Source organism: Styela clava, chromosome 4 (genome assembly GCF_964204865.1).
Source record: "Styela clava chromosome 4, kaStyClav1.hap1.2, whole genome shotgun sequence".
NCBI lineage: Eukaryota > Metazoa > Chordata > Ascidiacea > Stolidobranchia > Styelidae > Styela > Styela clava.
In genome coordinates this window covers 15,763,026-15,780,130 of record NC_135253.1, presented here as the reverse complement: position 1 = coordinate 15,780,130, position 17,105 = coordinate 15,763,026, and the positions used below count along the sequence as shown (strand labels likewise).

Sequence of the window (17,105 nt, the reverse complement as noted above, 5' to 3'; positions counted from 1 at the left end):
TTAATTCAACGTCCTTGGCTGGCGTTGCTTATCCTAGTAGTCAACTACCAAATATGTTTTATGGGAATATTCCGTATCAAATGTATTGTCAGATTTATGCTCCATATTTCCCTAGTAACCCTCCTATGGTTTCTCCGCAATATCCATTTTACCAGGGGACCGAACAGCCCGCCCCCCAACAACAACCTATTCAACAACCGTATGTACAATTTGTACCGGGGGTCGAGGGACGTCGTCCTGATGTTACACGGGAAGATTATCAAATTGCTCATTCAGCAACAAAAACCCTTAACCGTAGTATCAAAGTTTTTCATGACGGGGATGACCGAATAAATTTGCACTTCGGTTTAATGCTAGTCTATCTCATACCGAAGCTAGGGATGACCCTGCAAAAGCAATTTGCTTGTATGGGTTCATTGATGCTGATGTTCTTACCCGCTTGAAAACGGTTATTCCTGCCCAAGACAGTTTTAATTATGATGCTATTTTACAATATTTGGTAAAGTTTTCTGGTACCGCTGGTGAAACTAGTCCCCACCAGAAATTTAGAGATCTCATACAACAGGTTGGCGAAAGCTATAATGCGTATGCTCAGGATCTCGAACATTTGGGTTATTTGGCATATGGTAAAACACCAACTACAGAAGATATACTGTGCCAACAATTTAAGTATGGCCTTAGAAATAAAAGAGCTAAAGAATTTTTAGATATGGTTGGACCTATGAATACCTCTTTTCGTGTTTATGTTAAATGTCTAATGGAGTGGGCTGCTAATGCGAAACAGTTTGCATATAATTATGTGGATCCTAATGATTCACAAAACTCGCAAATCAATGCGATGAGCTCAAAGCAAAGATATAGCGGTAGTGGCAATTCCAGACGCCAAAACTATGGCGGTAAACAAAATGACCGCCGAGGCCGTGGATCATGTAACAGAGGTCGGGTTGGCCGTGGAGGTTTCTCCGGCACACAAGAACCTCGAAATCGCGATGGTTGTAGTTATTGTTGAAAGACTAACCACATAGATGAGAATTGTTTTGCTTTACAGAAAGTGTTACGTAGATATAAGAATATAAAGATTAAGGATGATAAACAGTTCAAATCCGATGTTAACACAGTGTTAAACGCGGAAGGGTTGAGGAACGAGGCCAGTCACCAACCCGAGAAAGATTCCAAGGTAAATCCCGGATCAAATGAACGGCTTGTAATTTGTAAATGAAACTGAAAAGCCCTTGACAACTAAAGCATATGAAGAATATGCTAAGAAAGTCTCGAACACCCTTTCCAATGTTACTAACCAGCACAGGGAACTGTGTACTCCCGTTTACACCGACATTTTGATCGGAGATAATTTGCATGCAAATACTATCATAGATAGTGGTACTGGTGCCTCTTCCATTTCATCTACTCTGTGGAAAGAAGCTAGCAAAAATCAGGACATAGAATCCGTCACACAGATTTGAATGTTATAGGGGAGAACCTATTAATATTAAAGGTAGAACAAAAATACGTATTCGTATTGGAAGTATAGACGACTATCACATGTTTTTTGTAACAGGAGACATTAGGGGTAATGTCGATAAGATACTGTTAGGGTTAGGGTTAAGATTGGGCATAGCTGCGTTTTTTTTTTACATCTGAACCTACCCCATATCCAAGACGCACTTACAAAGTGTCGTCGATAGATGAAGTCGTAATCCGACCATCTGAAACTGTCGTCGTAATGAGAAGTCTGATGGGTGATGATTATAATGACACAGATATAAGCACCAATAATATTATCGAGACTAATTTGCAAATATTATCGAGACTAATTTGCAATCTGTGTCTTCTGATGAGTCAAGTGGTATTGTGCCGACCCGTATTTTTGGTTGATAGACTTCCCTTGCAGCAAAAAGAGTCGGCTCTTGTTTCAAACTTTGTTTCTTATTTTATTGATGCCCAAATACCGGTTCGTATTATGACCCCAGGACCGTTCTCATTGAAAGTAAATATAAATCAATTACTTGGTGATTTTACACCTGTAGTAGGTTCGGATGATGCTTTTAATGCTTCGCCCAATGACTGGATTCTTGTTGAACACGATGCGGGTCACTCTTGTTGCAATATTAACGTGACCGAGAGCACGAAAAAGAATCCCCCTGAGATAAGTAGTTTAAAAGAAAAGTTTTCAGATTTTCGTTCGAAAGTATCTTTCGATGATGTGAAATTAACTCCTGAGGAGAAGGAGGAATGGTATACTTTTCTTGAACATAATTTAGATATCATGTCTTCTAGTCCATGGGATCTGGGTAGAACAAATTTATGTGAACATGAAATTCCAACGGTCGGGCGACCGATTCGTTTACCTCCAAGGCATGAGCCACATGCTTTAAGAGATGAAGAGGTGAAATTAAAAGGCAAATACAAGAATTGCTAGATAATGGTGTAATTCAAGAGTGTGAAAGTCCATTTTCTTGTTCTATTGTACCCGTTGATGAAAATATTAGAAAATTTCATCCTAGTATTCGAATTCATTTTAATAAGACTCAAACCCTTTTTTACTGGACGTGAATCTTTGGTTTGTCGTGGTGTACTCGATATTCCAAGTACTTCACAAATCAAACCCTATGTTTCAAAATTACCTACCAGATTTGATAATTTTGAATTGTATTAGTTTTATTTTATTGCAGTATTTTCATATTTTTATGAGTGTGAATTTATTGTAATTGTATTCTCACATTTAGTTCATATTATTACATTGCTGTTGTATTTTCAATGTAATCGTTATCTACTGTGTGAATTTTGTAATTATCGCATTTCATTGCTAATGTGTTTCAATATTTGATTTCAACTATTGCATTGTCCCAAGTTTCAAGTAATAACGCCCTCATCCTAATCAGATGATGTATAGATATATTTTAATTCCTTCACGTTGGATTTACTTGTACTCATATTTGGTGTGAAAGAAATTGACTACGTAAATTTCTTTTTTTTTGTAAAGAAGGGAGGTGTAACGTAATACGTAGTCTTACGTTCATTCCACTGTGTGGCGCTTATGCGTTGCGCATTTGTTGTGTTGCCACGTGTTTTTGATTACTTGTTCTTTTTAAGTCGTGTCTGTTGCATCGGGCAGACTGTTCTTTTCTGTTCTCTGACCTTGATGGCTGGGTATCGTATCCTAGCATTGAATACAAAAGTGCACCGTGAATATTTCTTGACTGTTTATCGTGTGAACCTGTGGACTGGGGCAACAGAATAGCCGAGTATTTGCCTGTATTCAAAAGTCAATTAGCTGTCGTTTAGCGAGGAAGTAGACGGTCTTTTCTACACAGTATATCACCGTCGAACGCCATCGCCTAAAAACCCCGCTACGTTACACGTGACAACGATACGACCTTTTGGGGTCATCAGAGTCAGTTGTACCCAATACAATAACATACGTAAAAAGAACAGGTTCATTGCCAATTTCATCAATATCTTTGATGTTTTTGGACACGTAGTGGACATAAAGATCGTTTCAATATTATGTTGTTGTTGTTGTTGTTGTTGTTCTTTGACACGTTTTAAAAAAGTCGCTTTTCTCTTCGAATACTGGACCAATTGCTTTGAAATTTTCAGTGGTTAAAGATAAAAAAAATCTCCAGAAGGCTATTACTTTTTTTTTTCGCTATGACGTCATCAAAATTATGTGACTCTACGTGTCCATATATTTGAGCATAGCTCTCTTGTTTACTATATAATCATATACATGTCTTTAATATAATTTTTTAATTTGTGGTAATCAGAACTGCTGTAACTTAGTAAAGAACGCTATTATGAAAGCGTTCTTTCAACTAAGGAGATTTGACACATAATGAAATTGTGTTGCAAAAATGATGCAGAATATAGGAATGCTCGATTCAAATATAACAATTATTTGGATAACGTAATTTATTGCGTTTAGGTGAGGGAACATGTTTTGCTTTATCTTGTAGTTTAGGGAACAAAATTTGGTAGATTTTTTAGGGGGTTAAAGGTCAAATAAACATTCCTAGTGGACCGTTGGAGGGAAATTGATACCAGGTGTTTGATAGAAAAGATACCGGTACGGTAGGTCTTGTTTATGATATTCCAGCCGTTTCAGCTGTTCGAAATGCAATAACGGTAAACTGTAATAATGCAATAGCGGCAATGACGTTTGTTTTGAATGAGAGTTAGCACTGGATGTGGTTCTGGTGAAGTAAACGCCGTACCGGTACCCCAATGGAATTCATTTGAATATTTATTTTAATTTGGATATACCGGTACTTAGCAGAACTCAGCTGCTGTTACTGCAGTACTGTGTTGAACTAGCAGCAAATTCCGGTTCGCGTGTAGTTTCGTACCTAACGTACTTCTAGTAGGCGTAGCATAATAATTTTTTGATATGTCAATCCTAACCCCCATCTGACTAGGCCATCCAAAAATTACGTCACTGCGACATCACAATCGCGTCATAGAGCTTGCCAAATATACGTACAATCGCCCGAAATGCCATCATTGCCGACGCTGAAGAACTGACAAACGTCATCGATCTCTATCCTATTGGCAATTGGGATCGTAGCTACTGAGCTATGAGAAAACGAGAGAAATAGCTGTTTGATTTCGGGTGCAGTGTCTGCGCGTCTTGGATGACAGTTTGTATAGTTTGAAGGGCTCTATTACATCACTGTGACGTCGTAGTGACATAATTTTTTGATGGCGTAGTCAGGTCTGCAGGTGGGGGTTAGGATTGACACGTAAAAAATTGTTATGCTACGCCCACTAGAAGTATGTTAGGTAAGAAACTACATGAGACCCGCAAATTCTAGTTTTCTAGAAATATCTTAGCCTCAACATTTTGAAAAGTGTTATGGTGAAATTAACACCTTTTTTTGTCACAATCAGAATTTTAAAATAAATGTTATTAATGATATATTAGGAAAATATAATAATATATTACATGATGTCAGATGAAAAGGGAGATGGTGAGAATCAATATGGAGGCTGTGAAGGACCTGATGCCTTGTATGTTCGTCTTGTGTCATCAGATGGTCACAAATTCATTGTGAAGCGTGATCATGCATTAACGTCGGGGACTATCAAAGCGATGCTCAGTGGACCTGGTCAATTTGCAGAAAATGAGACTAACGAAGTTTGCTTTCGAGAAATTCCATCCCATGTTCTAGCTAAAGTTTGTCAGTACTTTGCATACAAAGTTCGTTACACCAACAGTTCTACAGAAATACCAGAGTTTCCCATCGCTCCTGAAATTGCACTAGAGCTGCTGATGGCTGCAAATTTTCTGGATTGTTAATGAATTCAATAGTATTGGTTCCACAATATTCTGTGAACCTCATTTTCGCTACTGTATTGTATAATCAGTTTGTACTTATCTATTTGTTTAGTAGTATGATGACAATCCCTTCACATTTGATAACCAACTTGGGTATTTTCTATATGCTTTACAACAGAGCACTAATATTTTAGAATGGTTTGCAGTATCTTCAATTAAGGCTTTTTTATTTAGTGCGATTTGGTTTGAAAATTCCATCTATTTGTTTACATATTTTCTTCAGTAAATTTGTAAATAATACAAACTGTCAAAGAATAATTTGGAACTGTTTCTCTGCTAAAGATAGTTATCAAGTGTAAACTTGTGTTAGAACTAGATGCTAGGCCTGAATTTTTAATATTTATTCTTCTACTTGTCGACAAACCTTTCAGTGATTTGGTAAAGTAAAACCAATTTGCTTTTCATTCATCAATCCCCCATTCATTTATGAAATTCTATCAAACATGCGCAGTGTTTCTTAATATTTTCCACTTGGGGGTGCCTTTGTAAATACTAAAAGTTGGGGAAAATAATGATTTCAATTTTAAGAATATCGTCAGAATTTGAATATTGTAAAAATTTTGTTATAAGCGCCATGAATGTTAATTCTTGAAACTTGAATATATAATAATAGAGTGGTTGATTAATGTCTCTTTTTATCAATATCTGCGTTTTTGGGAGTATTGAAGTATCAATTTTAATTTTGGCTATATTAATATGGGAAAATATGATATCAAAATATCTGTGATTAACACTATTTCATCTTCAACACTTCCATTGATCCATGATCCATCCAGTTCCATTGATTTTTGTTTACCACAAATATTTATATGAAAATTAAGTCTGGATATTGTTATTTGGATATTCAAAATACTGTATTACAATATGTCTTAGTAGCTTGTAATGATGGCAAGTTTCATGATGTATGTATGGCGCATGCTTCGTTATAACACCCATTACCATTGTTTTCTTCCAATTAATAGATAAACTGACTGATTTAATATAAATTAGTCTTGAAACCTCGGTTATTCAGTACTCATCATATTACTATTGTGTAGTATTTTGTTGTCCGAATGTTTTTGATATAACAAATCTGGTTTGTCTTATTTATAATAATAGGTGTTTATTAATAAGTGTATGTCTGCTCTAAAAAAATTTGTACGAAATAAAAATTTTCATATGTGACATAGATCTGAATATGAAGGATATTGATGATACTGTAGCAAATGCTGTCACTAAGATCCAGGTACTATATCTTATAAATTTGATTTTTTAAACTCTTTATTTGGTGCTACTTTGGTATGCAATCTCAGTGGTTGTGTGATGTCAGTGATTTAGTTGGGGCTAGAAACTGAAGACCATGAGAATGTCCTTCCTCAATTGAGATTACGTTAAGCAGATGAGATCGCATACCAAAGTTGCACCTTTCATTTTATCATAACCATAAATCACCAGTTTAACGATTGGTTAAAGAATATAATGAGATTTTCATATTTATCTATGTGGAGAGAAAATTGAATATAGTTTCTTAACCATATAAGCTATCATACACCAATAATTACATCAGTACTGGAATAATATAGTATTCAACATGCTTTGACATGGAGAAACCATGATAGCAATTGTGAAAAGTCCAGCCATCTACTCACACATGACCCTGGCCATGTGCAGGAGGATCTTAGATAGTTAAATAGGTATAAATCACTATTTGTTTATTGGGATAGTGAACAACAAATGTACCCGGTGAAAAAAAGTGTAAGGTGAATACCGAATACCAATAAATATATACATAATAAAAGCTCAACATTAATCCACTATTAATATCTGAAACGAGTAAGATATTTTATATCTCCCCACATAGGAACAGAACTAAATTATTGGCTTCAACAAACTTACTACCATATTTATCACAGGCATGCTGGAGAGGATATCAGTGCAGGAAAAAGCTTCAAGAAATATATGATTGGTATAAAAGTGTTGTTTTAGAAATAGATGGCGTTGAAACTGAATATCAGCAAGCAAGAAATAACAAATTGAACATTTTGAAAAGGCCATCTGTCGTTTCAAAGTCTGTAGATCAAAATGAAGAAAACAAAACCAATAGTACGAGGTCTTCAATACCTGAGATTTTGGAAGTTGATGTAACATCAGGTTTGGATTTTTTGTTACTTTGTGAACTATTTCTGTGTGAAGACTTTCACTCTTGTAATGTCTCAAAAATGAAAAAGAAAGAAAAGCTAGTTGACCATATTGATGTATGATATAGATATAGTATGATGAATACTGGCTGAAATGTATGAAAATGGCTGTAATGTACCATAGTTCAAAGTTTGTTAAAGCTACTTCTGTTATTCAAAATTCGGTAAAACGCATTGAAAAAGAATCGTGGAAATTTGAAAGGTGAACTTAAGTTATGGTAATTCCACCTCTATTCCCAGAACTAATGATATTGAAAATTGTCCGATATGGGCTTGATGCATGCCTGAAGATTGTGATTGCCTAAAATTGTGCTCACTAATTACACTCAGAATAATTATAAAATTATATTTTTGATTATTTTGAATGGTATTGATGTATGTTTGTCAAGTATGTTTGCTATGATTTGTAATGAGGACTGTAATATTTACTCTAATCACCGTTTGGCAATGTGTAGGGAGTAGGGATATCATAGCATGCATCGAAGTCTCTATAACGTCGAACCACCAAGTTTTATATTTCTCTGTTTTTGTACATTCGCATGATGATTTGTCAATGTTTTTCTCTACCATTTTGTAATTGTCATTAATTGTCCAATATATACTGTACCTTTTTCAGATACTTCCTCACAAAAGTGTAAATCTCCCTCTAATGAAATTGATCAGCAACACTTATTGGACAGGAAGCGAGATATCGTGATGGAATTATTTTGGGTTCAACAGGCAATTGACAGCAGAAGAAATTATCTACTCCTAAAGAATAAAATAGATTCATGATATACATTTAAATTTGAAGATACTCTCTTATCGGGTTCAAAGTTGAACTTAAATTTCACTAACATATAGTTGAATTGTTTACTATGACACGAAAGATCGATGTTGACAGCAAATGCAAGATAGTTCACAAATTCATATTCATTCCTCTGAGAATGCATGTAGTCATTAGGCCAATGCATATAGAGGATTTTGAATCGTTGTAAAGATGCATTATTATGCATTAGGTGAATTTTGAATTTTTCACAAATTTTTGCCAAAAGTCAAAAATTTTCATGGAGATTATGGTTTTATTGATGGGCACTTTTTTTGACATTCTCATTACCCATTATTCGAATTCACCTTTTGCTAAAGCAACCAATAATCTGGAATTACAATTATTCAAATTGTATATCATATTTTGCAATACTCTCTTTTGCAGTATTCTATATACGGTATATTTGATTGTTTCATCATTTTAAAAGTATGCGCCATATCATTTCCATTGATATATACCCAAAATTGTCAAATAATTTTTTAATGTTATTGACTCGAAGAATTTAATTTTTTCACTAGCTGAGATGCAATTATTATTTTCATATCAAATTACTCTATTTCTGTTTGAAAATACTAGTGGTATATTAATTTGGTATTCGTAATATATCTGATATGAAGAGTTTATATTTTTACAGTTATTGTTGATAACTAGACTGAATCTATGTGATTTGTATGGTTTGAAACTATGTTTCGATTGTTGACTCGAGCTGTGTCAAAAACAAGATATGGGATTTTATGTCAAAATTCAACAAAAAAGTGCATTCCTGCATTATTTTTGAAGGTTGGTTTCATACAGTGAATCTCACATTTTTTTTGTTTTGTATATTAGAAGCTACAGTTTGGTCTGTTTATGTTATCGAGTTTTCGGTGAGTTTTTGTTTTCTTAAAAATTGTTACACCATAAACTTCAATATACCTAATTCAAATCAAGAAAATAATGAGAATGAATGAAGTGGAATTTGCAATGTTGTGTGTGATACCATTGCATGACGAGAAGGAAAATTCTGAACTTTATACTGTACAGTTGAAACGATCTCTCAGTCAGCAAGCCTTGTATCTAAACAACCTAGCGAAGTTGTAGATATTAGTAGTGAAGGCTTTCCTTTGTTTTGCTTTTAGAACTCTTATAGCATTGAAGCTACTGATGATAAACCACAATATCCTGGATATAAAACAGAATATGTTCATAAACTTGAGTTTTTGGAACCAAATACTGAAGATGGAATTCCTGTTTATCGAGTGATGTCAAGGGAAGGAGCGATTATAGACGAGACTCAAGACCCACAGGTACGTAGGAAAATGACAATTAAAAACAGGGGTGGCCAAAACCGAATTTGAAATAAGTTCGGTCATGTTCAACAGAGAAATTTGCAGAAATAAATATAATTTGATAAGATGCAGACTGCGAAGTAGTTGAATTAAATTTGATTTTCTATTTTTGCAATGCCAGAAGATAATGCAGTCTATTGTCTGTCTGAATCTGAACTTTTAGATTGAAATAATCTTAATTGTTCCTAAAATTAAGAATTTACTGTTTGGAATATAACCAATTTCTCTGGAAGATTATGATGTTAATCATTTTATATAAAACCTAAGTATTGAATGATGGTGAAATTCATTGTTAACCACCCTTTGAATGCGCTTTTTTACAGCAACGTAGTGTACCATGTTCTCAATATTCACTTATACAATTCAAAATTAATATTATTCACTAATCTCTTTTGTAGTTAGACAATGAAACTTTGGTCAAAATGTACAAAAGCATGTCAATGCTTAATTCAATGGACAGAATCATGTATGAATCTCAAAGACAAGGAAGAATCAGTTTTTATATGACGAACTATGGGGAAGAAGGCACACATGTAGGAAGTGCTGCCGCTCTAGAAGATAGAGACCTAGTTTTTGGACAATATAGGGAAGCAGGTAAGGAAGAAAGTTTGGGAAGCGTCAACACTTGCAATAAATTGTATATCACAGTTCCAGTTGCTTAAAAATGAGGATCATTGTCTTATGATGTTGGTAGATGAGATTATTTTATTATGTATTAGGGTTATTTTTCTTTTCTATGGTTCCCATATCGCATACCAAAGTTCTAGCTAACTATTCAACACACTGATCATTGAATTGAAATGGTCTTATTTACTAAACAAACTTTGGATGCTATTGGCTAACTTCATTCCAACTGTAAGAGTGCCATGATGTTTTTGACTTGATATTCATTTTATTGATCAAACATTTTGATGATGTGGAAGGTAGAATATTGCAAATTAATCAGTAAAACAAGAATATCGTTGTTTTGTGATAATAGAATTTTTATTTTTTTCACAGGTGTACTTATGTGGAGAGGTTTCTCATTGGGTGAATTCATGGACCAATGTTATGCAAATATAAATGATCCGGCACAAGGAAGACAAATGCCTGTTCACTACGGATCAAAAAAACTTAATTTTTACACAATTAGTTCTCCACTTGCAACACAAATGCCACAGGTATACACTAGACTTTGTATTCAATTTAAATATAGTCATAGTTATGGAAGTCCGGAGTACAATATTTTATTCTGATCTGAAGATTTATTTGATGAAGTGCCTTTTGGAATAAAATCAATGTTATGTTGAATTTTGTATAAATTTTTATATATTTGTAAGTGAAATTTGTGTATATCCTGATATTGCTGTTAAATGGATAAAAATATTCAAAATCAGTTGCAAATTGTTCCTTATTGATATGGACACCTTTAGTCAAATTCTGAATTCTAGTTGCTGCTAGGCTTGCAATGAATTGGACGGTGTGATTATAAGTAATGGTGTGGCAAAAGTAATTTAGATGATAGGGTACTCAAGTATGTGAACCAAGATGGCGGACACCGGAGCGTAGTATGTGTACCAGGTTAGAGTTAGGTCATAATTTTATTCCAGTTCTCCTCATTTTAGTTCGATTACGACTTTGGGGACTATCCAAGTGACTCCCGTAGTATTTGTTGATTTGCACTGATGATAGATACTAAAGTTTGTTGTGATTTCATATCGGTTAAAGCCTAGGGCTTTTATACCATTGTTAACCAACACACAATACTCTGCATATAAATAAGCTACAAATACAACATCACTACAAACGATTTGTTACAAGATACCTAAAAATGGTCTTGCTAAACATTCCAATAATTGTTATGCGACAGGCTGCTGGTGCTGCATATGCTGTTAAACTAAGCGAAGAACCTGACAGATGTGTTATTTGTTACTTTGGGGAAGGAGCTGCTTCAGAGGGTGATGCTCATGCTGCTCTTAATTTTGCAGCAACATTAGATGCACCTTGTATATTTTTTTGGTATGATTTTTATATTTATTATTATAATTATCTTTATAGAATTGCATGCAATCACCTTACCCCAATATTCTTGTCTTATTATATAATTGTGTTTATTGTAACCCGCGGTTACAACTAAATAAAGCATTGCAAATTTGACAATCTGTGGACATTATTCGTTATGTTTATTGCAGTAGAAACAATGGTTATGCTATTTCTACTCCCACATCTGACCAATACAGAGGAGATGGTATAGGAGGCAGGGGTCCTGGGTATGGTATCATAACAATCCGAGTTGATGGTAATGACTTACTTGCTGTGTATAATGCGACTAAAAGAGCAAGAAAAATTGCTGTGGAAGAAAGCAGACCAGTTCTAATTGAAGCAATGACATACAGGTAAGTGCTACAAGATTCAGATCTTGACCTGCAACTTTGTTCATGGCCTACTAAACACTCCATTAAAACTGATTGGACTGTAACAGCTAGCGGGTTCAGGCTGGAAAACGTGCTATGTATGATAGAGAAAAAAGCTTTTTTTCCACTCTATAAGAGGTAGGGTTCCAGACTCCACAAACCCCCCTCGCTGGTCAGGTCATTCATTATAAACCTTCCTATTCTACTATACTTTTTAGAGTTGGACACCACAGTACCAGTGATGACAGTAGTGCATATCGATCTGTTGATGAAGTTAATTATTGGGATAAAAAGGATCATCCAATCAACAGGTTTAGGTTATACATAACTAAGAGGGGTGCATGGGATGATGACAAGGATAAAGAATGGAAAAAGCTAAGCAGAAAACAGGTTAGTTGATACTGGAATCACACCTAATATGCTATCTGTGGAGAAGTTGATAAGTTAATTGACATTAACTTTTATCAAATGACTACCCTCAACACATGCAATATTTTGGGCGCTCCAGAAGATGTTTAGGGGCTCAGTCTTGTTCTGTAAAGAATTTTTTATTTCTCATAGATAATGGAAGCATTTGCCGCATCTGAGAAACGATTGAAACCTTCGCCGAAACATTTATTCACGGACGTGTATCATGACGTTCCAGCTCATTTACAAAAACAAATGAATGAAATGAGGGAACATGTCAAAAAATATAAGGAACACTACCCTTTAAATAATCATGAACCCATGTAATTTTAAAACTTATTGATTTAAAACCGCTGATTTGTAAGTCTGCTTGCCATTGTAAGAAAGAAAAAACGGATATAAATTGGACGATAGTAAAACTCGCACTATGTGCCTAAATAACCAAACGTACTCGTGATGATCATGTATTTATTTTTGTCTTATTCTATATTGCAATTTTGATGAGAGAATACACAAGATATTTTAATGTAAATGTTGATTAATTAGAAGCAGTCCGGTGTAGGTATGATCGATGAAATATAATTGAATTTGCAGTCATCGGACAGTGAACCCAGCCTTTAAAGGATCTTTATCTTCTGATGTAAACGAATTTTTGCCGATGTAATAGGCATTGCCAGACACTTCTGCTATAACGGCATTAAAGTTTCCACATTTGGCTTCTTTGACAATCTTCCCAGTGAACCTTAAAAATTTGAACAGATATGAAATCTTTAGTTGTCCGGTACGTATGACAGCTGGAAAAGCATCAAAAATATAGTCTTAGTCCGGTAAATGCATCAACATGAAAACTAGTGGTTGTAAAACTAAAGGGAGACTTGCCAACTTTTTACACATCTGAAACTGAGTACTACTTACTTTGAGTCATTGACGATACTCTGGAATGTTTTTTCACAATTTAGATCTAGTAGACCTTTAGCGTATAGCAGAGCAATGTGAGCTGCTGTTCCTGATCCAGTCGGGCTTCGATCCAACTTGAAAATTAAATCACAAATTCCAATGTTACTACTAAATAAAAGAGACCAAACAATAGTTGTTGATAGTAATATAAATTCAAGGTTTAATTTCACGTACCTCACGATCCGCGAACACTGTCATTTGTCGAACCAAATCATTTGATTTCAATTCTGTTCTATCATATATTATAGTGCCATATAAGAATCCGAGATCTTCACTTTCTGGGTGTTCCACTTTAACCTATGATGTTCGTGCATATATTAATAAGCAGTTCTACAAAAATAATAACTTTTATGTATCGGTGATTCCACTTTTACGTTGTTTCGTAAAAACTTGTCTTTCCTAAATACCGGTTTACAGGCTTTTTTGTTGAATATGATTTTAATTTGAGGTAATACCTTCATATCTAAGTTTGACAAATTATAAATGCTTCTGAACAATAGTCTTACAATCTTTTTAGTGGCATTAGTTACAGCTTGTCCAATTTCCACAGCTTTCAATGCATCACCAGACTTAACTTTCAAACCAAGTGCATCAGTAGAAACAAAGGCATAAAATGCTCCTCCATAAGATATGTCTACATTGATCATACCAATGTTTGGTACATTTACACAGACATCTGAAAATAACAATGTTATCAAAAAAGGTTGTTGTTCGAATAGGTGTGCACAAAAACTGCTTTATATTGAGATGTCTTTTTATATTACATATTCTAACATCTAGATATGTGTACATTGTGTTCATCTAGTTTTTAATATTGGGATATCAGTTTGGATAAGGAATTATCCTTACGTCATCACTGGTTTTACATATATATTCTACCTTTGCACCTACAGACAATACAGCAACATAATAACAAAATTAATTCCCATATGCCTTTTTCTTACCCATTTTCAAAACAAAGGATGAAACACTTTGAAACCTCACTCTCCCAGATAGACCATTACTATACGAAACATAGGTTGGAATAAGCCCGCATGGACATTGAATATTGACCAAGGTTTCTGGCTCTTTTGCTTCAACTATATTGGTATCAACACAGTATCTGAAAATTTTTGTTATAATCTAAACAAACGCAGAAAAGTTGAGAAACCCACCTCATAAGCCAAAAACGGTAACTTACTTCGTCATAAAACACAAGCGAGAGCCAGTGATACATCAATACCCAAGAAAAAATAGCCAGATGTAAAAATGAACACAAACATGAAAACAAGCATATGTGCATATTTTAAAAATAAATACAACTGTAAATTATATATTTTACCTTGCCAAGGCAATGATGGCATGTCCGCACATTGTACTATACCCTTCATTGTGCATAAATATAAATGCTGCATCTGCATTTGGTAAATCTGGTTTAACTCTCAATGTTCCATACATATCATGATGCCCACGAGGCTCATGCATCAAAAACCTTAAATAAATTCCAGAATTATGACAATTTTCTGTATTAAGTTCACTATAACTTTAAATTTCACCAAAGCCAAATATACTAACCACAATCTGACAGTACTAGCCTAAATGTTGATGAATAATAAAAACTGCATGATTTTCTACAGAAGGGAATTTTCCACACATGAAAAGTAATCAATTAATTTTGTGGACGAGTAGTTTCACTAGTAGTTTAACCATGTGAGCAAATGTTGTATGACTAACTCTGCAATTTTAGAAATACATACTTCCTTATATCATCGCAATTTTCTCGTATGTAAGCGATCTTTTCCAAGATTGTTTCCCCCGAGATATTTGGAAATCCATTTTCAATGATTCTCAACGGCTCGCCGCATGTGTGCATTTCGCAGGTAGTAATATGCATGGTCTGATTCTAACAAGTATCACTTGTTAATTTTCAACTATTTCAGCACGCAGAACCAACTAAAACCGACTTGAAAATCACAAATTTTGTTTCCAAACTTTGCAGATCGTGGCAGCCCTGAGTGCAAACACTTAACTAGGGAAATCCCCTCAAATTTGTTCATTTCATAATAACAAGTTTTAACCTTTGAACCTGAGTTCTGTAATTGTGATTCCGTGTGGTATTTCTGTGTTTTGTTTTTCGCGAAAAAAGTGTTACGGTAAAAGCATCTGCACGAATTTAATAGGAACTGCCAAAAAATCATATCGAAAAATATAAATGGTCATGATTTATTGTGTTTTTTTGTGTCACAAGACAACAGCAAAATTTGGATGTCATTTTCATGTAGAAAATTGAATTCTTTCTGAGGCAGCATGTAGCAAGCCCTTAAACCGTAAATATATACTGATTGAACGCTCTGTCATTTTTTTGTATTTGACATTTTAACATAATGTATTTCTTCGTTTATAATACGCACCCGTAGATAATACGCACCCAGGTTTTAGTACATTTTCAACGAGAATTCCATGCATAATACGCATATCAAAATTCCGCTCTCTCTTGCTATGTAGATGTTTTTTCCGGCGTTTCAGGCATTCTGTCTGCTTGCCTTTTGTTAACCATATATATCTGGTAATATGTTTTATGTATTTGCCTGTGAAACATCTGCAAATAATGATGTGATGGTATTTGGCATTAAATTACCTTGTAAAGTTATTTGTCCTTCCCTCTTTAAAAGCTGACAAGGCCCGATATCAGAATGTGTTTTCAGACGCTGCACTTCAAAGTAGATCACTCATATGGTGATTTATTACGGTAAAGTTTTGCCGATTCGGCGAAACGAGAGAAACAGACCAGACATGACAGAAGTTAACGAATGTACAGGGTGTTTTTATACCTTTTATTTCACCATATTTTCTGCGCCTTTATCATTACTAAATTGCTGTTAAACTGGGTATGCTTCTAGCGAATCAAGCATGATCTGATTTTAACAGACTTTGCCACATAAAATTAAGAACTTAAGATTAATAAATGCGACAATTATTGGCCAGTTTAAGCATAAATAAATATTATTATTTTTTGATATTTTCTAGACTAGACCAATGTATAATACGCACCCCCATATTTGTATTATACGTGGAGAAATACGGTATTTGCCTATTTATGTTCGATACAAAAAACATAATGTTAAACATTACATAGCATGTATTATTCTTAATGTAATGTTTGATTGTAAATATATATTTGGTAAAATTTTTTGAAATAAATTAATACCAATTACTATATGTAAAGAGAGCATTTAACAAAATTTTTGTCTTGGTACTTTGTTCTCAATTTGGATAACAAATCATCTCACGTCACGTGGTGATAATTTATATATATATATACATATCGAATATTATACAGTACTGCCAACAAATTTGGTATAATTCAAACTCAAAAGCTATGGCTTGATCATTTAAACTAGTAATATTTTAAAGAAGGTTACAATGAGAACCCAAACAGATGGTCTTATATTTCTTGTTTTTTTTTACTCAACACAAGGTTCGATTGCATAACCTGTACAAAGTAATGTAGCGGTAAAAATTCAGTCAAGTCATGAGCAAATTTGCTTCAGATGATATCTTCACACCAAGTAGTTTTAAGAATAAGACATAAAACAGAATCGCGACTTGATAATGATCATTTTAAAACGCTACTTAAGAAGTTAATCTATGTTCGAAATTCTATCTGGAGAGTTTGTCATTTAGTATGGCTATGTGGGATTTCGAAGTATGATAGCTAAT

General features: G+C 34.3%; 4 protein-coding genes across 4 annotated transcripts; 3 read left to right on the top strand and 1 right to left on the bottom strand.

The window, feature by feature from the left end:
• The first annotated feature begins 4,878 nt into the window (after positions 1-4,878).
• On the top strand, positions 4,879-6,433 carry LOC120327106 (elongin-C). Its single transcript, XM_039393504.2, has one exon. The coding sequence runs from the start codon at positions 4,943-4,945 to the stop codon at positions 5,294-5,296; it is 354 nt and encodes a 117-aa protein (XP_039249438.1). The 5' UTR covers positions 4,879-4,942; the 3' UTR covers positions 5,297-6,433.
• Positions 6,429-8,802, top strand: LOC120327103 (uncharacterized). Its single transcript, XM_039393500.2, has 3 exons — positions 6,429-6,560; positions 7,228-7,465; positions 8,129-8,802. The coding sequence occupies exons 1-3, from the start codon at positions 6,513-6,515 to the stop codon at positions 8,284-8,286; spliced, it is 444 nt and encodes a 147-aa protein (XP_039249434.2). The 5' UTR covers positions 6,429-6,512; the 3' UTR covers positions 8,287-8,802.
• A 131-nt stretch (positions 8,803-8,933) lies between these two features.
• LOC120327089 (2-oxoisovalerate dehydrogenase subunit alpha, mitochondrial-like) lies at positions 8,934-12,981 on the top strand. The gene is made up of 8 exons (XM_039393483.2): positions 8,934-9,100; positions 9,439-9,606; positions 10,047-10,242; positions 10,648-10,808; positions 11,498-11,646; positions 11,820-12,023; positions 12,260-12,431; positions 12,603-12,981. Exons 1-8 carry the CDS (start codon positions 9,005-9,007, stop codon positions 12,774-12,776), a joined length of 1,320 nt encoding a protein of 439 aa, XP_039249417.2. The 5' UTR covers positions 8,934-9,004; the 3' UTR covers positions 12,777-12,981.
• On the bottom strand, positions 12,901-15,429 carry LOC120327099 (trans-L-3-hydroxyproline dehydratase-like). The gene is made up of 7 exons (XM_039393494.2): positions 15,143-15,429; positions 14,728-14,877; positions 14,351-14,508; positions 13,913-14,082; positions 13,581-13,703; positions 13,365-13,480; positions 12,901-13,191 (listed from the first exon to the last, which is right to left on the bottom strand). The coding sequence occupies exons 1-7, from the start codon at positions 15,277-15,279 to the stop codon at positions 13,044-13,046; spliced, it is 1,002 nt and encodes a 333-aa protein (XP_039249428.2). The 5' UTR covers positions 15,280-15,429; the 3' UTR covers positions 12,901-13,043.
• Between the last annotated feature and the right edge of the window lie 1,676 nt (positions 15,430-17,105).

Excerpts from the sequence above, each read along its gene's own strand:
- LOC120327106 (XM_039393504.2), top strand. The coding sequence starts at position 4,943 with ATGATGTCAGATGAAAAGGGAGATGGTGAGAATCAATATGGAGGCTGT.
- LOC120327103 (XM_039393500.2), top strand. The coding sequence starts at position 6,513 with ATGAAGGATATTGATGATACTGTAGCAAATGCTGTCACTAAGATCCAG. Across the intron at positions 6,561-7,227 it reads ATGCTGTCACTAAGATCCAG|GCATGCTGGAGAGGATATCA; the intron begins GTACTATATCTT and ends TATTTATCACAG. Across the intron at positions 7,466-8,128 it reads GGAAGTTGATGTAACATCAG|ATACTTCCTCACAAAAGTGT; the intron begins GTTTGGATTTTT and ends TACCTTTTTCAG.
- LOC120327089 (XM_039393483.2), top strand. The coding sequence starts at position 9,005 with ATGTTTCGATTGTTGACTCGAGCTGTGTCAAAAACAAGATATGGGATT. Across the intron at positions 9,607-10,046 it reads ACGAGACTCAAGACCCACAG|TTAGACAATGAAACTTTGGT; the intron begins GTACGTAGGAAA and ends TCTCTTTTGTAG. Across the intron at positions 10,243-10,647 it reads TGGACAATATAGGGAAGCAG|GTGTACTTATGTGGAGAGGT; the intron begins GTAAGGAAGAAA and ends TTTTTTTCACAG.
- LOC120327099 (XM_039393494.2), bottom strand. The coding sequence starts at position 15,279 with ATGCATATTACTACCTGCGAAATGCACACATGCGGCGAGCCGTTGAGA. Across the intron at positions 14,083-14,350 it reads ATCCTTTGTTTTGAAAATGG|ATGTCTGTGTAAATGTACCA; the intron begins GTAAGAAAAAGG and ends TGTTATTTTCAG. Across the intron at positions 13,192-13,364 it reads AGTATCGTCAATGACTCAAA|GTTCACTGGGAAGATTGTCA; the intron begins GTAAGTAGTACT and ends CAAATTTTTAAG.